We start from the raw sequence: 25,702 nt of genomic DNA on the forward strand, positions 1-25,702 counted from the left end.
CAACCTCCTGTTAAATCAGTGGGGTTTTGGAGAATGAACTTATGGCCCTAGAAGCCATAAAGGTGGGGGGCTCATATCATGTTTTGGCCATTCCAGAGTCACTTTGAGTGGCATTCTTGACCTGATTTACCTTCTCCTATGGTCCACCAATTTCCTTAGACTGCTAAACTGAGATCTAAAGATACATTCTTGTGAGCAATCATATGGATTCAAAAGCTAAGCTGAAATTTCTTCTGAAATAATATTTTTGCGCTTTAGCGTTATATTACTGACCTTGGACAAGTCACTTGGCTTCTGTGTGTAAATTTTAATATGTAAAACAGAAGTGGGATTAGTTACTTTAACTAAACATAAGTTTACCTGAGGAGAAAAAGAAAACTGCCATTGAAATTGCAGTCAGGTATTCTGAAGTTAGAGTGATGAAGTATTTAAAACTGAAAACATGGGGGCCTGGTTCAATAATATAATGGTTAAGATCCTTGCCTTGAAAGCGCCAGGATCCCATGTGGGCGGCAGTTCTATTCCCGGCAGCTCCACTTCCCATCCAGCTCCCTGCTTGTGACCTGGGAAGCAGTCGAGGACATCCCAAAGCCTTGGGACCCTGCACCCACATGGGAGACCCGGAAAGAAATTCCTGGCTCCTGGCTTTGGCTCGGTGCAGCACCGGCCATTGCAGCCGCTTGAGGAGTGAATCTTTGGACGGAAGATCTTCCTCTCTGTCTCTCTTCCTCTCTGTACATCTGCCTTTCCAATAAAATAAATAAATTTTTTAAAAAACTTAAAACATGAAACCTCTTTAATCTGTTTTCTTAACATCTCTATCTTATAAATGTAAGCAGATACTCCAAAGAAACAAGGTGAGGTGAGGAGGGTGACTGCAAGAGAAAGGTTTTTAAGTCCATGTCATACTGGTGCTGGAATGAGAAATTAAACTGTGCCTCTTGCATCCTGATGAAATGCTCTTACCAGGAAACATCGCCTCATAAAATTGCCAGTAAATATTCAAACAACTGTTGCCATTTCCCTCTTTTCTTTGATAACATTTCATTGAAACTTTTCTTACTTTATCCTTTCCTGGCAAAGGAAAGATGCACTTTGTTCTATGTTTCTATTTGAACATTGAACATTGAAAATAATAGTTCTGTGTGAGATGTTTCACCAAATAAGTTTTTCCCAAAGAATGAAGTTCAAAGAATAATGCAAGAACATTCTGTTCATTTCTGTAGATTAGCACTATGTCAGACACATGCTTACATTTTACCAGCCTATCTGATGTTTCTTTAGGGAGAAATTCAGATGAATAAATATTATCTCACAACTTTCTATCTCCAAATCAAGAATGCTGAGAGTTAACAGTGGATAAAAGGTGGACAACACATTGTCCCTGACCTGATGGAACCCATTGCAGGAGTTTATAATCTAATTCTGAAACTGCATTTGTCCTCATCTGAAGTGAAGACACCCGAGATTACTGCGAAAAGTGGCCTAAGGCGTGAAATATTTCACTGTACAAGGATTTGGTCAGTCACCAAGAAAAACCCTATGGCATTATGAATCTATTAAGATTATACATGTGAAAACCGTTTGAAAAGTTAAAAGCACCCTACCCCCCAAAAAAAGAGAAGAAAATCTTATGATGTGAATACATGAAAGTATGATGGTATTTGCATTGTGTTTTGGGAGCTGGCAACTCAGGAAGTACTTTGATCAACTGTCCTAAAGTCTGGGTGTGGCTTCTCCGTGCTGGAATCCTTAGTCCTTGGGGAATAGTTATTTGCACCAAATTTGATGATAGAGATTTGATGGGGACAAATAAAGTTGATATTACTTTCAGCCTTCCTTTAGGACACTGATGCTCAGATTTTAGAAGTCAACATGTTCTGCAGCAACACCTTTGGGTGAGTTACGATGACTAGTATCCCATCTATCATTACTTCTTCTTACCCTCAAAGGGAAAGTGATGCATTCTCTTTGAAGAAACATCAACAGAGTTAACATAAGAAATATAGTCTCTTCCTTATGAAAAGAACTTGGCATTATTTTTGAGGTGCGCAACATCTTGGCAACTGCTTTGGTTTTAAATGCTACGTGATTTGGGAAAAGCACGTTTCAGAATGTTTAATTCAGCAATACAAAAGGCACTAATGAAATATGCATGTATGAATTTTATATCATATTAGTTCTCTCTTTTGCAAAATTTGAATAAAAGCCAAACATCTGGATTATGTTTGAAAAGCCTGAATTTCCAATTTTCAGAGAGATTCAATCTATTTTGACATTGCACACTTAGACTTAACATTTACAGTGTGCTATTAACATTACTTGCAATTGTAGGGGGAAAAAAGGTCCAGATTTAAACAAACTTGGTGCCTCCTAATGCTAAAAATATATCTGTAGTTGAAGTGGCTGCTGCCACACAATCGTACACATCCATAGTTTAGGCATCATCAGCATTTCCGTTATAAATACTTGCAATGCCCGTAATTCAGCTGTAAAGATATGGGTTAAGCTTTGGTAATAAAAACTCTTCGATGGTTATATATTAAAACAACAAACAATGATACACGTTATCACTTAGTTTGAGAAACAATTCCTTGGCCTAGTATTTTCAGGAGGACTCAAGTATTCAGGCTAATCCATAGTCAACCAAAGAAGGCATAGCCCTCATCTTTTAAAGCTGATATTTCAAATTATCATAATATAACTTGCATATATATATGTAGATTTTGGCAATAGACCAAAGACAAGTCAGTATTTCTGGTAATAGTTTAGGAAAACATATAAAGACATCAATGGTTTATCTCATTTTGTTATCATAGTTTATTTAGGACATGGTTCATCTAGTGAAAAACCCAACAGTGCAATGTTATGTCTGAATTCCCCAAATAGTGAGACTGCAGTGGACTTTAGTTTACTGCAGTTATGTTTTTACTGGATTTCTTATAGCACATTGTGGATAATTTATTATTTTGTCGCATATGGAGAACAGCTAAAGTTAAAAATGTTCCATTTATTATTGTTAATTTATTAAATTACATGTAGAGTCAAATTTTTAAAAAAGAAATAGATATGTATGAAAGATTTTGTTTAGGTTGTGGGATGGAAAACGAAAGAAATCACATTTACAAATTACAAACTTTGGGGGTGGGTGTTCTAGAACATAAGTTCATAGGATACACTCATTCTCTATCAGAGTGCCAAGGTGTGAGTCCTGCCTCTGCTTCTGATCTAGCTTCCTGCTAATGTGCACCCTGGAAGGCAGCAAGTAGGGGATGGCCCAAGTGGTTGCGCTTTGTCACCAGCCTGGGAAAATTCTGAAGGAATTTCTGGCTCCTGGCTTCCAACTGGCCCAGCTGGAAATTGCAATTGTTCGAAGAGTGAATCAGAGTATTGAAGATCTCTCACTCTTCCTGCCAGTCTGTCTTTCAAATAAATTATTTTTATAAACAGTAAACATTGAAAAACCTAAAGTTTAGTTGTACCTACTAAAAAGCAGAAACAGAGGGAAACAGGCACACATGTATACACACACACACACACACACACACACACACACACACAATCATCCATCCTTTGGTGTGCTTCCCAAATGCTCCAGAAAACCAGGGTTGAGACAGACCAAAACCTCAAGCCTAAAATTCCACATGGGTCTCCAATTTGGGTAACAGGGGCCCATGCACTTAAGTCATCATCTGCTGCTTCTCAGGGTATATTAACAGGAAGCAGGAAGAGAAGCTGAGGAGCTAGGACATGACACAGCATTCCAATGTAAGATGTGTATGCATCCCAAGTTGCAGCTTAATCTGCATCACAGTGTCTGCCACAGAAACTTTTTTAAAAGATTGGGTTTTATTACATTAATTTCTGCTTCTTGTGTTTTTTTTCCCCTTCCTGCACTGTATACTCTAACAGATATTACCCAATTGCATAACTATTCTTACTATGTGCTGACATGACAGTACAATAGCTCTGATGTGGTGGTGCATCATAATGAAACTATAATCAGAGCAGTCATGATGTGTTATGGCAGGGATCCACATTGTCACTGATGTGCATTGGAATGTATAAAAAAATTCAGATTTTTAGATTTTCAACATAATATGGCACAACCATGAAATTTCAAAGCATGGAGGAGAAACTGCTGCTATGATCATACTGCTGGTAGCAAGAGTTAGCAACATTGTTCTTAGAAATGTGTTAGAGAAAGATCACTATCGTGGCAAGATTTTTGAAGAGTAGCATTTGCAATGTTGTTTTAAAAATCTACTGGAAGGACTTTATTGAAATATGGGCATAACAACATAACTTCTTTAATATAAATCTCCTATTCTTGCCAAAAAATACTTGGGCTATTTGATTCAGCACCTCAAATTCAGTGAAATGCCTCTTTCAAGTAGGATTAGTGGAAGGTGGTTTCAGACTTTTCAGTTTGCCCTTTTCTTTCTCCATGAGTCTCAATGACTCCACTTAACGCGTTATGTCACTATATTTTTGCTCCACTGTTTCCTCATAGGTTCTTCTGCATGAAAATCTTATGTCTGAATCTTATTCCAATTAATAACAGCTTCTTCTTAACTTGGAGTTTTTCCATCTGGCTCTGTCTTCACAGAATAATGTGTAGAATAATTGTTATGCTTGGTCTGGTAAATGTGGGCCCAAAGAAATGTAACTTGCTAAAACAATGAAGAACTTCAGTTTTTATCTTCCAGACTGGGTAGATATCCTCCAGCTACTGGAACATTCCGGTGAAAAGGTGCTCGGTGTCTCCAGGACTGTGCTCCTCCTTGGCCTTCAGCCTTTGATCCTTCGCCTAACCTCTGAGGCTACATGGAGCAGATTAATATTTTACATGCAGAATTCTTCTAAATATTTAAAATCTGCTAACATGTCCTTCCTCTCTTCTCACATCTACTTCTTGTTTACACTTTGGCTGAATGCCTGTGGCTCCTTCAAGAACTTATCCTTTATGGAAGTGTTTGAATACTCTCACTTCCTTCTCTTCTAACATCAAGGTCCCTTTTAGAAAATGGAACACAAGCAGAACCAGAAAATGTTGGGGCTTGTAAATTACAGTCAGTCTGACATATCTGTCTTATTTTTGACCCTTGCATTTTTTTCTGTTGTCTCATTTTTGAAGTTTTATTATATTTTAGAGATTTATACATTTAGAATAGCAAAGCAACGGAGGGAGAGACAGACATCTTCCATTTACCATTTCACGTTCCCTATGACTACAGTCGCCATAGCTGGGCGAGACTGAAGCTGGGAGCATCATATGGGTGTCCTCTAGGGGTGGCAGGAGCTCAGACACCTGAGCTGTCTTCCACGGTTTTTCCCTGGCCACTGGTAGGGAGCTGGATCAGGAGTGGAGGGATTCAGACATGAACTCATGTCCTTATGGGATTCTAGCATTACAGGTTGCATTGTTACCTACTGTGCCACAATGCTGGCCAATGTGAATCACACCGAACTTAAAGCCTGTTGAAGCCTAGTCATATCCATATTCTTTATGCAGTTTTAAAGCTTTTGTGAGAGGTGAGGGGGATGGGTTGAGTTGGTTGGTTATTAACTCTGTCAGATTTGACATTTATCATTTTCCCTTTTAGATTTAATCTATTATGCTAACATGTTTTATTCCCTTTGGGATTTATTAATATTATCTTCTGAAATAGACACTATAAAGTAGCTGCCTGAAGTTTCAGATCCAAGTGAGGGACAGAGTTTGATCTGTGTTGTGGAAAGTTCTAGTGCAGTGCTTGCTTCAGCAACACATATACTAAAATTGGAACAATACAAAAAAGATTCGCATGGGGAAAAAGTTTTAATGCACATAGGAAAATTATAAAATTCATATGAAAATGTGCATTCATGGCATCTCTTTAAGAACTTACCTAGGCAACTGAAACTATATTTAATCTGTATCCCCACATGAGTTAACTGGCAGAGCTGAGTAATAGCCCTTTCAGATTGTACACATGCTTTCCCATCCTCCACATTCACTCTAATTCTTAGCTCCCTCAGTTGGGCTAACAAATTAGAGAGTATGCATCGTTCTTTTAATAGTGAATATGTTTATCTTTTTTAAAGACATCAGCAGGGTTGGAATATAAAAGAAAACAATGCTTCTCCCTGCTCTGGTCAAATTCTCTACCTTACTTGCCAGGTGGTTAAGTATTGGAGCTAGTTAGTTTGAGAAGCAAACTCGTATGTCCACATATCAGGAAATACAGTTAAAGCGAGACTTCAGTAGCTGTCACACACAATCAAGTGCCTGGTAGTCCCGCACAGCCGAGCTGTTTTACATCGAACTGTTTATTTCCTTTTATGTAGATACTTCCTTATTGATGGAATACTATATGGGATACAGTCTTCCCAACATTAGCTTCATCTGTGTTGACCATCCTGCCATCCTGTTTGCATAAGAACTTTCTAGGTGCATGTGACTTAACTGCTTTGCTAGCTAACTGCTTGTAACTTTCCACACATCTTCACACTGTTAGGCCAGCTAGTTGCCTACTAACAGCTAAAGACCTCACTTTGAAAATGAACCAAATGCCTTATCACAGTTAGTATGGCTTGGGAGAGCCAGCTGTTAATTAAACAGGATTTTTTTTGAGAGTGGTTACCATCATTGGTAACCTGAAATCTGCCATGGTGGGCATGTTTACATCATACAGATTAATGAATGGTACAAGTCAGGGCTTTTCCTTTTTCTATTCATTTTTTCCCCAAAGAGGCAGCTTACTAGCAGAGAATTACGTGTTGGTATTTAAGTTTATGAGCTCTGAGCAAGGTACTTATGATTTTTATTAGCCAAGATAGTGTAATCTGGCAATCTGATTAATATGCCATAGTCATGTTTTCCTCATCTGTGTTGTTAATAAAATATTGAGTAAAACTGATGCAAAGAAGAGACTTACAGTGTAATGTGTCCAGACACCACTGATCGTTAAAGTGGAGTGTTCAACAGGTTTTTAATGACCTTCCCCTGTTTCTGTGCTTCTTGCTAATTCATATCCATCTGGGTCTGGTGCAATAGCCTAGTGGCTAAAGTCATCACCTTGCACGCACTGGGATCCCATATGGGTGCCGGTTCATATCCTGGATGCTCTACTTCTCATCCAGCTCCCTGCCTGGGGCTTGGAAAAGCAGTGGGGATGGCCAACTCCTTGGGACCCTGTACCGACATGGAAGACCCAGAGAGGTTCCTGGCTCCTGGCTTTGGATCAACTCAGCATCAGCTGTTGTGGCCACTCAGGGAGTGAACCAGCAGATATAGCTCTCTTGTCACTCCCTCTCTCTACAAATTTGACTTTGCAATAAAAGAAATAAATTTTAATAATAATAATTATATCCATCTTCTTTTTCTATGCTTATGAAAATCCAATAAAAATGCATATCTAGGAATTAACATCCTTGCTGCAGGGAGTCAAGTCATTAGATTTTTGGTGCAGTTGTTAGCAATTTAATTATGTTTAAAACCTGGTTAGTAGTGTAGTAAATAACTAGTATTACTACCAAATTACATTGAGAAAGTAATAGGATTGAATTCCTACATAAGTTGACACTCAATTAAAATTTCCATATATCCAATGAATTAGCCAGGGCTCAGCCAAGAAGCCAGATTAAATACCTTCTGATTAGGCTGATCACTTCAAACAGCAAAATTTATAATACAGTCAAATCAGGGCTAAAAACATCAATTGTAAGTGGGGTTTGGCTTATCAAACACAGATCAAAAGCAAGAAATAGCACACACCATATTTTTCCTTAAATTATTTTTTATTGATACTAGAGGAGCAATAACACATTAAGGTCTCCTCACTGAATTACTGTCCTAAACTAATAGATCCATGGGGCTTGTTCAGCTAAAGCCACAGCAGACTTTGTAATGCAATGATGTAATCTTGGCTTTGTGTCATTTATATTCAACTTAAAAAAAAAAAAGAAAAAACAATTTTCTTGAATAGACAGGCTGACAACAATATTGTTCGGTATGGATTTTTATTTGGATTCTTTCCAAAGGGTTCACATGCCTTCACAGTAACACATCATGCCTGCTTACTTTTTTTTTCTTTTTTGCCTCAATTCTAAAGTTTTCCCCTTTTCCTAGCTTTCTGTTTTTCTTTTAAGGTCTCAGTTATGTTTGTAAAACTAACCAGCTCCACTACAAAATTAGGATGTATCTTGCAGAGAGCATTCATTTAACTTTTTGCATATTTTTCCTGAGGTCATGTCAAGGTTAGTTTGAATTCCATCCTACATTAAGACTTCTTTCACAGCTATTTAGCTCGGCAGCCTACTCCCCGCTGGGGTCTGCCCCTTGGGCACGTCAAAGCTTCAGACCTGACAAATCACACACAGATGAAGCTGTACAGTTTTTTAAACAGTAACTTCTTTTTTTTCCCTTTTATTCTATCCTCCTCCATGTTAAGTTTCTCCCGCCCCCCCCCCCTTGAATTACCATTTCAGGAGTGTTGACTTCTATTTGAAACTGTTTTTACATCAGAGCTACTAACTAGAAATATCATTTATTTTATAGTAAAGTGCACTGATAGTCTTCTAGTCATCAAGACCACAGGCATATTCTTGAATAGTAAATCTGTAATTGCATTATCAGTATCTGTTTGTAGCAGGAAGCTCAATGGTTTTGGAAAGGCAGCTATATTACAGTGTACCAAAATGGAAAGAAAAAATGCATCTAGTTTATAGGGGATGATGAGTTGAGCCTAGAAACATTTCTTATCAATATTTTAGCAAATAGTGAAACTAATTGTGTAACTCCACTTCCTGTTTAATTGATGGAATGCTTGGTTACTAATGAGGATATTAGTAAAATAGTATCCCCTTTACAGGCTGAAGTAGATCAGGTTTTTTTCAAAAAGCAATTTACTGTCTTTATTTTTATGGGATGAAAATATTGATTGTCATGAAACTGCCACATCAACTGAAGAAATAGTGTAATTCTTGCTGTATAGTCATTTTTGACAATGTCAGATGAACCAGATTATAGTTTCCTAGTTCCCACACTGGAAAAACAGTCATTTTCTTTTATAAACCATAGGCTTTGCATTACATTTTTATTGAGGACAAACAACACCTGAAGACCTCATCTGTGGACTAAGCTGAAAACTTGAGAGTGAGGGGGGAAAAAGTACTATTCGAACTGTTCTTCCCTTCTTGGTCCTATTTTACAGTTAGCTCAGCATGAAAGTACTCAGTGAAGAGTTCTATAAAAGGTTGCCTGGTTGAAACTAATTAAAGACAGGTCTAAATAGGAAAAAGCAAGGAAAGGGGATCAAAGGAATTACATTAGGTGTCAGAATGTTGTTTCAGGACGTTTTAATTTTTGTTATCCTATTCCAGGAAGACAGTTAACTCCAAAAATGCCCACTTTTCAGCCATAACTCCAATCTTGTGTTATTTTTTTTTTTTTTTTGCAGTAAGATGCATGTCAACAGGCAAACATCTTGAAGAAATCATTTCAGCACTGGCGCATTAACACATTATGGTGAAAAGAGGGTATTGTGCTTTTCACACAGTGCATTTCAGTCTTCAATTAATGTGGAAGCACTACGATGCCTGTGCAACTTCTCTTGCCTAGTGGTGCACCATTTATCATTGCAGTCTTACATTGACCTTGGCACCCACTTCATTAGAATAAAGATTGTCTACCATTTAGGTTACATTGTTCCTCTGCACAGAGACCCCATGCAAATTTCTGTTCAGATAGAAGAGCTGGGAGGCTGTCAGAGGTCATCTGCATTAAATGATTGCAGCTATTTTCCAACTGCTTCTTTTCATTCTACTCAATTCAGGCTAGGAGGATCAATCAAGTCCTCTGCCTGAAACAGTGGGACTGCTGGGAATATAACTGTTTTGGGTAGCGGTAGATATGCCCTAAACAGTATTAAATATTTAATATAAACTCATTAAAGGCTATGCAAAGACTTCAGGAAGATACAATATTTATAGAAATATATACTGGACTAGAGTGAGCCTTTTTTAAAAAAGCAAATAAAATAATAATGATCAATTTTATCATTTTTGAGGGTGCAAGGGCAGTATTTCTTAAAGTCAGTCAATATTTCCTGTAAAAGGCGTTTTTCTCTTACTACGGAGAAGGACGTTCAGAGACAGCCTTGGTGCTTTATGCCATATTTTACAAGAAATTGACTTGAAGAGTTTTCCATTACGGGTGTTTTTATTTTTGTTCAATAACAATGAATTCTGCTCTGGCTGTATTTATTCTGTAAGGCTTAGATATTTGCTGTGTAAAAAGGAATGATTGGAGAAATAAGTTGCCAGGTCTCCTACTTAAGTTTTCTGAGTAGTATAATTGGAATTAAATTATTAATGGGAGATACTTTAAAAAAGATTGTTTTATGATCTTCTATTAGGGAATTTGCAATTCATTTTAATATTTGTAGTTTGATTTATATTAAAGATAATGCAATCTATGTCCAATTAACAATACATGGCCAATGTAATGTGATTTCCAGATCATGCAAATGGAATGAGCTAGAAAGGGGGGAAAACTCAATTCTTAACCTCAGATGTAATTGGCTGTGTGAGTTCTGGCAATTTTAAATGACATTGCACTTTTTAATTTTTCCAAAGGCTCAGCAGCAAATTTATCCCAATCAAGAAAGCCTATTATTAATTTACAAGGACAATTGTAGGAGTCTTTATAATTTCTCTGTGCAGTTATTCGCCAGAAATTCTAATAGTGAAATACAGGGAGTTTGCAAGAAATAACGACTGTTATTTGTGTCTCGATCTTGAACCCTGATCTCCAAGTCTGAACATCTTCCTAAAGTGTTGGTGCTACTGACCTCATGCGAAGCATCATGCATTGTGAGGTGCTGGACACTGGCCTTCTGGAAGAGGAGGCAGCACAGGAGCTGCCACAAAGGCAACGCTGGCCTCTAGCAGATTCCTGCACCCCGCATGTGCAGCTGAGCTGTGGACCCTGGACTTTCCTATAAAAAGACTCTTTGTTCACCACTGAATGGCATTAGGCATGGACTTGCTGAGGGGCCACCATGAAGCCTCGAAGGAGGAGGACAAACACTAGCCAGCAAACACAATGTGAGAGTCACAGGCAGACACATCCCTGCATTTTTGTGCAAAAATGCATATTTTCATGCATTATTTTGCCAATGGGATGGTGTTTTTGGTGCATTCCTTGCATATGTTTTGTTGATAAACTAAAATACATCCTATGTTTCCCCTCAGTGTGCTTTCTCTGGTTTTCTGTATAATGAGTTTATAAGGGAGGGGCTCCTGCAGGATATACAGGTGTTTGAGATGCTCATTTACATAGGGAAATATATTCAAATCTATCATTTCTCTAACTGATTCATTTTCCTTGTTTTAACTCTTTCTAAAGTAAATTCCCAAGAAAAGAAGTTAAATATGGTAGCAGATGTAAATACTTAAATCCTAAGGACTCTGAATCTGACAGCCCTCTTCCAGAAACTGAGAAAATTCTTCGGTTTCTTGTGAAAATTCTTGTATTTCTTGTAGCCAAAGCTTTACTCTCTGTCCAGCAATGTCTGGTCTCTTTTCAGCATAACCAACAGAAGCACCATACAAAAGTCTTACAATGGATGTCTTAATCTCTCTGTGTGCTTTTAGAGCATTATTTTGAATTCCATCATGCTGCCTTTTTTCTTTTTTCTTCTGAAGTTTTATTACAACAGCAGAATTCCCAGGGAGCTTTGGGGGCAAGGTTCACATAATATAGCCCTGAAGTTTTGCTTAGGTGGAAGCCGTCCCCCAGTACTGGCCATCTTTTGATGATCTTTCTATTTCAAAAAGATTCGCTGGGTAGAGTCTTACAGCATTAGCTGCATCTCGTTTATTTTTTTATTTTTTTATTTACTAGACGGTGAGCATCTACAATCCTTTCATGATGCTTTCTTTCTCTGACCTCACAGTGACAAGGCATCTTGTTCTTTAACATTGAGGGAGGCAGGAAAATGCTTGAGTTGCTCAATGTGTGCCTTCTATACCAGTTTCAAAATGGCTTATTCTTCTGGTTTCCATGGTGACAATTAACACTGTTTCAAGGCATTGTTCCAGTCTCCATTTGGGCAGAATTTTTGGTGTGATTTTTAACAAAAAAAAAAAAAAAAAAAAGGTTTGGGAGGGAATCTTTAGCGTAACTGTCAAAAAAGTTATCTCAATCAAGTCTTCATGCATTTCTAAGTATATTTACTTCAGAAATCGCTGTTGGCGCTGGCTTTGTTTTATACTTGTAATTTAACCTTTGCCTGTCTGACTACAAAAAACAAGCAATCATTAAGAATTTGCTGATTTTTAAAAAGTTTTTAATTAAAACAGTAAAATACTGTTTGTGTTTTTTTTTTTTCTCAGCATTTGTAACTTTTCTTTATATTCACTTACACAGGAGTGGCGTTTAGTCTAGTAGAGGTCTGTATCTTTAATTTAGATCATTCACATATCTATTAGGGGGATTCATTAGTCAAAATTGAATTGGTCATGCAAATACACTTAATAATGTAAATATGCCCTTTCAGTGGAGTGTATTTTATTTTTGACCAGACAGAGAAGCCAGCAGCAGGTGCTTTGGGGAAATTAAATACTGGATGCTTATTTACCTTAGCACTCAAGAAAAGCCACCTGACTTTAACTTTGCTAATCTCGTTTTTTGGTTATTGCAGAGTAGTCTATATCATAACATCCCTTGACTGCAGGACACAGTAGGGCAGCCTCTGCTCACATAATGCTGTGGATGGAATGAATCTGAAGATTAAATTATATTCTTACCACAGGATAAAGTAGCCCTACTTGATAGGATGACCAAGAACTGATAGGACTGGGGGTTGATTCTCCCACCTAGTGACTTAAAAGATGTTAGCAAAATTATGCTAGCATCACCAAAACTATAACCCTGCTGGCATTGTTGTCATAGAGTTTGAGGTATAAAATCATATCAGAACCAACTTACAGAGTGACTCAAAAATGAAAATAGGAGTTTTTGTGCCTTGAAATAGTTGACAATATATATCTTTCATTTGCCTGCCAATATTTCTAATAATTAAGTAGATTCTCTTTTATTGTCAGGTGGGTTTGTCCATCAGTCACATCTTTCATCAGCCTGCTTTACTCAGTGCATTGCATTGTGACCAAGAAAGGGAATAAAATTAAAAACCAGATTTTTAAATGTATAAACCATTTTATACCAGGTTTTACAAACAGAATTATTCTATCTAAAACTAAATTCATTGCCTTCTCTATTTTTATTATCTTAAGACTACTATTCTCAATGGGGCATGTCTAAATTGTCCTCTTTTTGACTGATTTTCTAGCTTAAGGGCTGTTTGAAACGAGGATAATGAGGGCAACTGATCCTGTCCTGAATGCGGGTGGTTCCTGGTGAAGCCACTCATAGGTGGCACATTGGGAGGAGGCCTTCTGTGGGTGAACGTATGTGGCACAAGTCAAATATTGCAGTAAGAGCCTTCTGCCTGCTTGACATACTAGTTCTCCAAATACTATGCTAAAGTCTTACAGAATTAATGGTATAAACCTTTGTCTGGTACATCATCTTTGGGTGAAAATTAGATTATATGAAGCAGATCGCCTTCTCCTCCAACCATCAATCTGACAAAACAGTGTCTAAGTTTCTAGAATACTTGTTGAGTGTTAAGTCCTGAAACTTGGAGTGGACAATGAGTTTTCCCTAAGTGTGTGTGTGTTGGGGGGAGGGATGGTTAACATGGACCTGGCAATTGCCTGTCATCGGAAAATGCAATCAGAGTTTCCCCTGCATATCAGGCCAAATTCTAAAAGCACTCTAAAGCAACCCTTGATTTCCTTCATTATGCATATTCATGTAATTTTGGATACTCTGACACCCTGATCAACATTCATTAATAATATGAAATGCTTTAAATCACCTCATTTAAAACGTTTTGTTCTGTGATCCACAAATGACTAACATTTGGAGAAGTTTACATAATACAAATGATGTGCATGTTTAGTGTAAATGAAAGATTAAAAATGAAACTGGAAGTATGCAAACATATGCAGGCGAATGCTGAAGGTCTATTAACTGAAACAGTGATATCATACCTTCTTTTCCTTGAAGCTGCTGCCAGTTGCCTTGTAGTTTGGAATCTTATGTAAAATCATGGTTTTGAGGTGAATAAAATCACTCTAGTGTTCGGGTGTGTTTTGAACTTGCTGATATTCTTCTTTGCCCAGACAAAAGGTTTTCTTGTTCAACATGAAAAGAATAATTACCTTGGGACAACCTTGTTCATTCAAGATGGAAGAGTACTGTTACCATAGAATTCAGTAACCCAAGTTTGGTGCCCATGAGACAGAAGGCTGGAATTACTACTGAATTTTGGAAACGTGCTAAAATTGAAATATGTTTAATATTTTAACCAAAATCTTGTGGTTTTTTGGTACTCAGTGGTATTTTTACGTATCATTTATAGCCCTCCTTATTAAAGGAATTTCTAACTCAGAAGTTACCTAAACAGTAATTTGGTGAGAGTCACTATAGTAACTGTCATGTTATGTAGCATTGACATTATCTACAGCAAAACATCTTTTTGGAGAGGCTCACATGGCAGATTTTAGGATATTACATATTTTGGGAAAAGGGTTTTTTAATCAGCTGTGATACATAGGACAACACTTGGATAGACACATTGATTTTTAGCCATTCCTAAAGTTGTAATTTTATTTTGCCTCTCTTTATATCTGCTTCTCTAAGCCTACACAGATGTTTAAGTGAAAGAAAAATAAAAAGTTAAGTGAGAATTCATGGAACTTACTTCCTCTGTATTTATGGTATACATGGAACTTACTTACTCTATAATTATAGAATTTTTATGGGCAATTTAATTTTGTTCCACTCTGAGCCTGGTCATTTTAGGGGCAGAGGTGATGGGTTGGGCAGTACTTGTTGGAACCAAATATCGACCAGATTTTCCTGTAGTATTAAACCCCTTAGAGCAGATATTTTCCTATAAGAAATATTTTAAAGATCAAGCGATTGTGTGAATCTTTAGTTCACAAAGATGTAAATTTTAGTCAGCTAAGTGCAAAAACTTTGACATTTGTGTATGAGTGTATAGTGCATTAAAAAATAATAATTTCTGTACTACCCCTCAAGTACTTGAAGTATCTAGGTTTACTCTCCCCACAAATTTTATTGGAGGTAAAAACTTTTAACACCACAGAGCAAAACATACTCTGCACACAAAGATTTTTCTCAGCACACCTCGCTCCATAGTGATGTCTGTTATTCTCTCTGTGTTGCAGCGATACAGCGTGGAAATGTCCATCAGGCACCTGAAAAAGAAGGAGCTGCTTAGTAAGGTTGAAGCTTTGAAGAAAGGTGGCGTTTTACTACCAAATGATCTCCTTGAAAAAGTGGATTCAATTAATGAAAAATGGGAACTGCTTGGGGTATTTGCATTTTTATTACCATTTGTAGGCAATGTGTACATTTTTGTGTAGTGAAGTACTCTGTCTGATTTCTAATTTGAGGCACAAATATCTCTCTCAATTTTCTACCTACATCTCAAACAAGCTATTCATGCTATTATAAGGAAAACACTGCTTTTCCTCTTCTGTTGATTTTTTTTTTACTCTGAGCTTGTCACTTCTCAGATTTTAATAATTTTGGTTTTTTAATACATAAAAAGTAAGTAAAATATGCCATGTATTATGGGTATGCACCAAGTCAACTATGATACAGTATATCTGATATATGCCTACTGTCATGCTTGAATGAATGTTAATAGAATTTATTCTGAAGGTACATGTTAGAGACATCCCCCATTTAACTATTTACTATACCCTTAAGATGAAAAGTGGAGTTGTCACTACAGCTTTCAAATCACTCTAAAGCCACCAAAACAAAGATGCAAATTTGACCTAATCTGAATTGCAGAATTAAACCAGCCCCTGTTTTGTGCCTCAATTTCCAGCTCACTTTTTACAAAAGACAAAAAAAAAGTTTCATGTAATTCATTTCACGCAATGATGGGCTGGGTTTCAGCCAAGGACTGAGTTGCAAGAACCTGGCAAAAAAAGCAATATAAAGATTCTGTTACCCAGAGACCAGGAGGGCACTGTGCAGGAAACAGTACTGCCCTTTTGTGGGAAGACAGCTGAGGGAGAAGTTAAACTGTACTTTTTCACCAGCTTCTCTTCTAAATTGCCTTCAAGCCAAGGGTAAGCTAAATTTGTCAATTACCTAAATGATTAATTATAGCAGCTAAGTATGAGTGTCAGTTTTGGAGCCTAATTTTGTAAGTCTTCATTTTTCTGCCATTTAAAACGATTTTTTAATACTTAAGGTTTTTTTTTTAATTAAAAAAATGCACCTTGATGACTTGGGGGGAATGCCAGTGTACAGTGTTCGCTAGGCATAATCTAGGTGGTTAAAGCACTGCAAGGTTAAGTCCTTGCATCTCACGTAAGTTCACTGCAGTGTGCAGTTGAGCAAAGTAACCTAGGATGTTCAAAGTGCTTATCTATTGTTCTATTGCTTTCTGGTTGCAATTAATGGCTTTCACCTTGCAATATGGTAATTTATTTCAAAAACTACTAAATTCTGCAGGATGCATTGATCTCAGAAAGGGGTGATGTGATTAGTATGACATTTTAAAAGACTCTTTTCTTAAGAGATAAGAATTCTATGTGTACCTTTATGTGCTTGATAAAGTGATAGTCTGTTTATATCTTAATAGCTGTTGCTTACTTAATAAATAGTATTTCTGGTTAGACATTATTTAAAATGTCACTATACTACCTCTTCAACATAACTTTTAAATTAATATTATGTTTTAAAAAGTACAATATTTAGCTACCCTTTGTTAATCAGATATCTTACAGTGGTTATTATTCTGATACAAATATCATTCAAATGCAATATGCAGTTTTACAATGCTTTAGCAGGGAGAGCAGGAGGCAGGGAAGTTTTCAGCAAAACCTGTACTACACTAACACTACCAGGCCTACTGTTTTAATTGGCATGATTACATTATAATTGGCATGAAAAAAAAATTAAAGACAAGGATTTTAACTTCTAACAATAGTAAAATAGAAGGATATGGTTTTTAATATTACTTTCATCTAAGGTGAACAGTGTGGAATGGAAATACATTAGAATGAAATGTCAGTGGTGCGTACAGTTTAATCTGTGAAATTTTGTCCCCTGTGCTGCATATTACTCTGTCTCAATTGCATATTAAACAACCCTATCAAGGCAGGCATTGGCATCTGCTGTGCTGACACAAATTGTGAATTAAATGAAATTGATGTCCTCTGTCGTATATTTATGAAGACGGACCATTCTCTGAAGTATTCTGTTTATGAAGAATTTATGATTGCAAACTGTTCCAGAACAAAAAAAGTGGCAATAAATTCTTTTTTGTGACCCTACCCTCCAAGGGCATTGATTTCACCTCCTGCTGCTACTTTTGTTACAGCATAAAAACAATAGCTAAATCTGGATTCCACTGGCGGTCTTCAAATTATCAATATTTGCAACCATGAAAATATAGGGGTGTTGCCAAAAAAGGCTATTTTTCTGTTACAGTATACAAAGACACTATTTACAGAACAGTACACAGCAGATGAATGCTTGTTGACTTAATTTTATTTGTGTTTTAAAGCTTATTTTTGTAGGTTTAATTCATCATTATAGATTAAATCCTATTGATTCTCCAAAGAGGAGAGTGCTTGCCACCAAAAACAAACAAATAAACAAATACCTTGTGGCTGTTTCATGCCATAATGGTTAAGCTAAATAGGCTTCCAGCATAGTGAATTGAGGGTTATTTTAACACGTATATTAGAAAGTCTAGCATCTCCCAAAGTCAGAATGGGAAGAATTGTAGGGTTGAGTGGTTTCCAAGTCAGGGAGGATCACAAACAGCAGTAAGGAAACTACTTCTGCTTAAAAGCCCCAGTCAAATGGTTTGGGGAATTGTACTTCACAAAACAGGAAAAAAAAAAGGGGGGGTGGGTATTTAGTTCTCCATGCGCAATCTACGTTTGGTCTGTTTTAGTGTATTGTTTAAAGTGAAATTTGTATCTCCCAAACATTTTATGTAGAGAATTTTTTACTAGAAACTCATGTCATGAGAATTCAGATAAGTTTTTATCTGTGACCAAGGTGAACTCTTAGCCAAATTTCCTTTCTGTTATGAATGAGGTCTTCTTAAGCATGCACTGGTAGTCAAAACAACATGCCCTGTCCAAGAATTCAAATCCCCAGTGGAACAATGAGCTAATCGGAACTGAATGTCAGTTGGGTGGGTGAGGGTGAAGGGGGGCAGGGGAAGAGTAGCAGGACCAGCTGGGCCCTTCCAGGTGGCTCCTGTTACCAACCCAACTGTGATGTCTGTGTGGTACCTAAACTAATGTATGTTTTTGTTTTTATTTTGGTTTGTGTTTTTAATCTGATTCACTAGAAAACACTGGGAGAGAAGATGCAGGACACAATGGCAGGGCACAGTGGTTCGGGTCCACGTGACCTGCTCTCTCCAGAAAGCGGAAGCCTGGTCAGGCAGCTGGAGGTCAGGATCAAAGAACTGAAAGGGTGGCTAAGAGATACAGAGCTTTTCATCTTCAATTCCTGTCTGAGACAAGAAAAGGAAGGAACAACGAACGCCGAGAAACAACTGCAATACTTTAAGGTAATAAAAAAAAGTTGATAAAAAGCTTTCTTCATGATGTGGATGAAATGTTTTTCAAGTACATAAAGTATTGTACTCATGTATCTATGTATCACTATGCACTTAAATGTTTCCTTGAATTTATAGACCCCTCCACCTTTCTGATACACCAGCATCTCTGTGTGTAAGATGAACATTAAGCATGTCAGATGCACATTGTATAGGGTAAATGTCTGCTGCTTGTGTGTTTTCTACAATGTCTATTAAGGAAAGACTTTGATAAAAACAAACCAGCAAACACTAAAGATCACTGGGAACTCTGAAAGATAGACCTAACTATTCTATAAGTAACTTAGTTTAAAAAATACCTGCATAAATAAGTATGATTAAAACACAGGTTTTTTTTTTTTAAAGATTTATTTTATCTTTATTACAAAGTCAGATATACTGAGAGGAGGAGAGATAGAGAGGAAGTGGAGCTGCCGGGATTAGAACCAGCGGCCATATGGGATCAAGGCGAAGACCTTAGCCACTAGGCCACGCTGCCAAGCCCAAAACACAGGTTTAATTGAAGGTTATAACTGGTAACCCAAAAGGAGCACAGTTTTTACATATGAAAGAATTAACTACGTATAAAGAGAAACCAAGCATAAACCAGGTCCCTACACTATGGAGCCTATTCCATTATAGAAAAATGCCAGCCTTAGTGGTCTCATCGATGTGTTCTGATTGACGTATGTCCCTGACGGTTTGTTCCCAGGTTTCTTTCTGTTATTTACAGATAATGCGTTCAAAAATAGGTCATCAGATGTCTTCCCTCAAGGTGCAGCTAGCCTGTTACTACTACCTGTACCCTCATGTAAATGCAATCCCTAGTTAAGCTCTGATGATGTCAACCTAAGGCTTTGGGACTGTTAAATACGGATTTGGTGGCAAGAAACTTCGTAGCACAAAAGGTCTTACAAAGTTCAGCCAGGAAGGAAAACCTACTTGGGACCAAGAAACTGGTTCTTGTTGAAGCGTCCTTATTGACCAGGTTTTATTCATACCATCGCACCCTTCAATCATCTTGCAGTCTGTCAGAGGATTTAGTCATGTGTAGTTCATCTGCCCTCTGCCAGACAGATTTATCTTGCTGACCTCCATAACCCAAGAGCAAACACATTCCAAGGTAAGAACCCAACTGTGTTACACATCTGTAAATTGTTTTACCTGAAAAACTAAAGTGAAAATTGAATAAAAGTGTCTTGCCAAGGCAAATGGGTTTTAGAGTTTGAAATCTAAACTACAAATGATGTGCTATTTCCTATCTGCTGGTTTTTCCTCATCCTGAATATACAGAGATGTAGTATTCTGATAGTTACCCCGTTATGAGAGCTCAGAGCGTAACTTATAAAGTGTCCTGAACATTAGTAAGGCAGGTATTGAGGAATCTATTTGCCTCAATTGCATTTTGACTGCAGCTTTAGTGAACTGCTTAATGGCCTCAGAGTTCATATGACAAAATCCCAGCTGAAACATGAGACCCTTGACCATGTTTTCTGACCTCTTGGGGCCTGGACTTAATCCTCTCTAAAATGGGATTCTTAACAGTATTTTTTTCACAAGGTTTTGAGTTAGCATATGTAAACTATTATTTCAACTTTGTATAGTGTTGCATTTGTAAATGATAGAAATCTTGAGGTAGGTGTTTGACATAATGGTTAAAATGCTACTTGGGGTTGCTGTATCCCATTTTGGAGTACCTGATTCAAATCCCAGCTGCACTTCCAATCCAGATGCATGGCAGTACACTCCTGGAAACCCAGCAGATGATGGCTCAAGTAATTGAATCCCTGTCAGCCTGAAGACTTAGCTGGGGTTGCTGGCTCTTGGCTTCAGCCCCACCCCACCTTAGCTATTGTAAGCATTTGAATAGCAAACAAGAAGATAGACAAGCTTTCTAGGTCTCCCTGACTTTCAATTAAAATTTTTTTTAAAAAAAGTAAGAGAAATTTTTCAAACTTAGCTTTCTACTTCATATAGAAGGTAACCATGAGGCCAGCATTTTGGCATAGAGGGCTGAGCCACTCTCTGTGATGCCAACATTTCATTGAGTTCCTGTTCCAGTCCCACTGCTCCACTTCCAGTCCAGCTCCATGCTAATGCACCTGCGAGATGAGATTGCCTAACTGCTCGGACCTCTGCACCCACATGAGAGACCTGGGAAAGTCTGGCCCAGCTCCAGCCATTGTGGCCATTTGGGGAGTCCATCAGGAATGGAAGACCTATCCTTTCTCTCTCTCTCGGTAACATTGTCTTTTAAGTAAATAAATAAATCTTTAAAATAAAAGTATGCCTTTTCCTAAAAAAGGAATCATGCTTACAGTTATCTTTTCAGAATTTCCTTTGTCATTCACTATTATAACGCCCAGAGTCATTTATGTTGTTGAATATGGCTATAATTCAAAATCCGACTATTATGTAATACTGTGTTTTGAGAATATCACATTTAATGTTAATACAAACTCTATGGTTTCCATTAGGATCTTCTTTTCAGATTTGAGAAAGAGGTACCAAAGGATACTTTTTTTTTTCGTTTTCATATTTTATTTATGAAGAGAGAGACAGAGAAAGTGCATGCACACCCAAGTGAACACACTTGCATCTCCTGGCTCACTTCTCAACAACTGCAGTGGTCAGGGCGGGGCCAAGCTGGTGCTGGAATCCCAGGGCTTGATCCAGGGCTTCCTCTGGGTAGAGGAGCCCCAATTATTTGAGCCATCACTTGCTACTTTTTAGGGTACAAATTGACAAGCAGTCAGAATTAGCATTGGAGCCAGGACTTGAACCCAGGAACACTAATATAGGATGTGTAATACAGGGAGATGTCTGGTGTAACAGCTTGGCCAGACATCTCCCTTTGAAGTTAAGTCATGCCTGGGTCTCCAAAGACACTTATGGCGAGTGATAAAATGAGGGTTACACACCAGGATTGTCTGACTCTTAAGTCCAGTCTCTGAACTATTTTACACAATGATATTTCTTGATGTTTGCTGAATGTCCTGTCTTACCAGGTGACTCAAGAAGCTTGACTGAACTGAATGGCATTGTTTCTTCATGATAGATATAGCAGTCACTGTGTTTAGCAATTTAACCCGTATACCAAATAGCTTTATTGAGGATGTTGAGGAGGAAGGAATATGTGAAAATATTTGTATTTTATTTTGCATTTTTTGTATTTGATATAAATTTCTTTGTCACGTGCCATTTTAAGTTGAACTTTTCCAATTTTTTAAAATTATGAAATCTTGATCTTTCTCTTCTTTCTTCCTTTCCTTCCATCCTTCTGATAAAAACTTTATTTATTTATTTGCTTACTTACTGAAATGTCAGAATTAGACTAAGAGACAGACAGAAAGTGTGATCTTCTTTCTACTGGTTCACTCCCCAAGTAGACGCTGTCTCCCATATTGGTGGCAGGAGCCTAAGTACTTGGGCCATTTTCTGCTGCTTTTCTGAGGCCACCAGCAGGGTGCTGTTTTGGAAGTAGGGCAGCTGAGGCATGAACCAATCCCCATTTGGATGCTGGCATCACAGGTGAAAGCTTAACCTACTATGCCACAATGGACCTAGCTATAGTTCTAAAGTTGATCTGGAGGAATTTGATGAGGTGTGTGAAAGGGCTCTACATAGTACTTTTTATTATTTTTTAAATTATATATGTGTGTATATGTATATACATATATATGTACATACATGTACATATATGTCTTGGAACAAATGCTTTTTCTGGCTGTAACTGTAGGTATATCTGAACTGTTTAGTTCATTGTCTATAACTTAATAAATATTTTATGCCTTACCACATAGCATTTATTATGGGAAAAAATAGAACTAAATGTTTATAATATAGTAATAGAAGATAATAATCATAACCTATCAAAATCATTGTTAGTAATAAGAATAGATAGAGTAAAAAATTATTTATATATATACATATGCCAGAACCAGCTGGAGAAGGGCAAATTCAGTACTGCTGCAGGATTTTGTCATCAAGAAGGTGAGGGAGTCGAATCTGAAGGTTCAATGACCTTGCCAGTGATTAGTGCTCCATATTTGCTTAGCATTTTAAATTTGATCATATACTTCTATGTGTGTTATTATCTTAAAATGTACATTAGCTGAACATTATGACCACATTCTTATATGTGTGTTCATATACTTTTATGAATGAAGCACTTGAGTTGTGGAAAGTTAATGTGGCTTACTTGAATTCACACAGCAACCATCCAAAGAGAGCAAAAGCAGTGACTTTTTATTACAGACTCCAATAGTCCCCTATCTTGTCATTCACTGACCTTTCAAATACTAAAAATTTATATTACACCACATCAGGGGTGACCAACATTCTCTAATACAGACCAGATAATAATAAAATGTCACAATTGCCCCATTTTGCTACTTAAGTGCAAAAACAGCTACAAACAAAATGTGAATGAATAAATGCAACTGTGATCAAATAAACTAATTTACAAAAATATATGTATATGCAGTTTTTTTTTAGAAGATTTATTTCTATTTGAAAGGAAAAGTTACAAAGAGATAAGAAGAGACAGGTCCACTGCCCAAATGATTGCAACAGCCAAAGTTAAGCTGATGTGAATCAGGAGTCAGGAGCTTCTTCTGGGTCTTCCAACTGGATGCATGAATTCAAGCATCTTGGTCATCCTCAGCTGCTTTCCCAGGCCAAAAGCAGGGAGCTGGATCTGAAGTGGAGCTGCCAGGACTAGAACCAGCATGCATATAGGATGCCAGTATCATAGGCCTAGGCTTAGCTTGGTATACCATCACATCAGCCTCATATTTTTAGTTTCTAAAAAAATATATATAGGAAACAATGATTTTGATAGGTTATGATTATTATCTTCTATTACTATATTATAAACATTTAGTTCTATTTTTTCCCATAATAAATGCTATGTGGTAAGGCATAAAATATTTATTAAGTTATAGACAATGAACTAAACAGTTCAGATATACCTACAGTTACAGCCAGAAAAAGCATTTGTTCCAAGACATATATGTACATGTATGTACATATATATGTATATACATATACACACATATATAATTTAAACAATGTAAAAGAAACAAATTTCATGTGTTTAACATGTACAGTTTTAACAGTGTAATGATACTACCCATTCTAGCTTCCCTCCTACTTTTTTCCTATCTTAATTTTTACAATGACAAGCATTTAATTTATAATCATAAGCTTAACCTTTTACTAAAAAAAATTCCTCAAGAGTATAGACAAGGGCTATAATTAATCATCAAATCTTAAAATGTTAATTTCACACATATGGATTACTTTTTTGTACTCTATATTAGTTAACATTATCAGGGAAACACAGTATTTGTCTTTTTGGGTACTGGTTTATTTCACCAAGCATAATGCTTCTCCAGTTATATCCAGTTTGTTGCAAGAGGCAGGATTTCATATGTATGTGTGTGTGTGTGTGTGTGTGTGTGTATATATATACACATTTATTTTAGTTCAATTTTAGTTCAATATATATATGTATATATATACATATATATGTGTGTGTATATATATATATATATATATATCTCACAATTTCTTCATCTAGTCATCAGTTGATGGATATCTGGATTGACTCCTTATCTTCATTTTTTTTAATTGAACTAAAATAAATGTAATGGTACAGATAACTCTTTCATATGCTGATTTAACTTCATTTGGGTAAATTTCCAGGAAGGGAATGAGTAAGTTATTTAGTAGATTTGTTTCCAGATTTCTGTGGAATCTCCATACTTGCTTACATAGCGTCAGACTAGTTTATATTTTCCCAGCAATGTGTTGGGGGTCCTTTTTCTGCATGTCCTCACCAACATTTGTTGTTTTTAAATTTTTGAATGATAGGCATTCTAACTTGGGTGAATTTACACCTCATTTTGGTTTGTATTTGCATTGCCCTGATGGCTAATTACCCTGAGCACCTTTTCATGTGTCTGTTTGCCATTTACATTTCATCCTTTGGGAAGTGTCTGTTCATAGAAAACAAACAGTAATCTGTATTCATTTCACAAGCAATAGTTTTATAACCTGACTCTAAGAGTCTAAAAATTATTATGATCATTGGAATAGTTGCCTGTTCTACATCTTTTAGGAAATGAAGGCCATGATCACCTGCATTAGGATGACAAAACTGTATTTTTAATAATTATAACAGCTGTAACTAGTATTTACTGAGTTATCTGGAGTTATGAGATGCATTTGTAAATATTTTTCTGTATTTACTTATTTACTCTCCCTCCTCCTAAAGCAGGTTGTATTATTAATCCCTATTTTAAAATGAAACTACTGAGATAGGAAAAAGTGATGTAATTTACTCAGGGTCATGCAATTAGTAAGTGACTGAACAAATAGTCAGACCTATAAACTGCCAGAATCCGAAACTACTTTATAAATTTAACAATTTGTAGGTCAAAATCTATCTGTAGAAAGAGAAAAATATATTAATTGTAGCTTACACTTTTGTTGATTATCTTGTTTCTTAATATTTAACAGCCATCTGAAGAAAGTCAGTCAGTATTTTAACCCTTGGAAATTAAAATTTATGAATATACTAAAAGGATTTAAATTAGCTCTGAAATATGTAGCATTACAAAGTAATTACTCCAAACAGGAATATATCTGACATGATTTTATGAAATAAGGAAATAAAAGAGCTAAACACTACGGATTATTTCCATAGAGTTGGCTGTTTAGCCTGGGGGTTCAGCTCCCAGGACTCCTGCACCGCATTACAGAGTGCAAGGTTTGATTCCTACATCCGCATCCTAACTCCAGCTTCCTGCTACTGGAGACCCTGGGAGTCAGTGGATGACTCAAGTGATTAGTTTCCTGCCAGCTGTATGAGAGACAGATTCATTCCTGGCTCTGACCAGTCCAGAGTTGTGAGTGCAGAGAATGAACCCGTGGCGAAAATAAATAAATAAAAGTTTAAGAAAACTAATACTAAA

At 36.8% G+C, this 25,702-nt stretch overlaps 1 protein-coding gene across 4 annotated transcripts in view; it reads left to right on the forward strand.

Moving 5' to 3' along the window:
• AKAP6 (A-kinase anchoring protein 6) overlaps positions 1 to 25,702 on the forward strand; it is a 555,986-nt gene that overhangs the window by 473,219 nt on the left and 57,065 nt on the right. For all 4 annotated transcript variants that reach the window (XM_058666317.1, XM_058666316.1, XM_058666318.1 and 1 more), the window contains 2 exons: positions 15,307 to 15,453; positions 18,471 to 18,695. In XM_058666317.1, the coding sequence (XP_058522300.1) occupies positions 15,307 to 15,453; positions 18,471 to 18,695 (372 nt within the window). The remainder of the gene's footprint in view (positions 1 to 15,306; positions 15,454 to 18,470; positions 18,696 to 25,702) is intronic.

Source organism: Ochotona princeps, chromosome 6, assembly GCF_030435755.1.
Source record: "Ochotona princeps isolate mOchPri1 chromosome 6, mOchPri1.hap1, whole genome shotgun sequence".
Lineage (NCBI taxonomy): Eukaryota > Metazoa > Chordata > Mammalia > Lagomorpha > Ochotonidae > Ochotona > Ochotona princeps.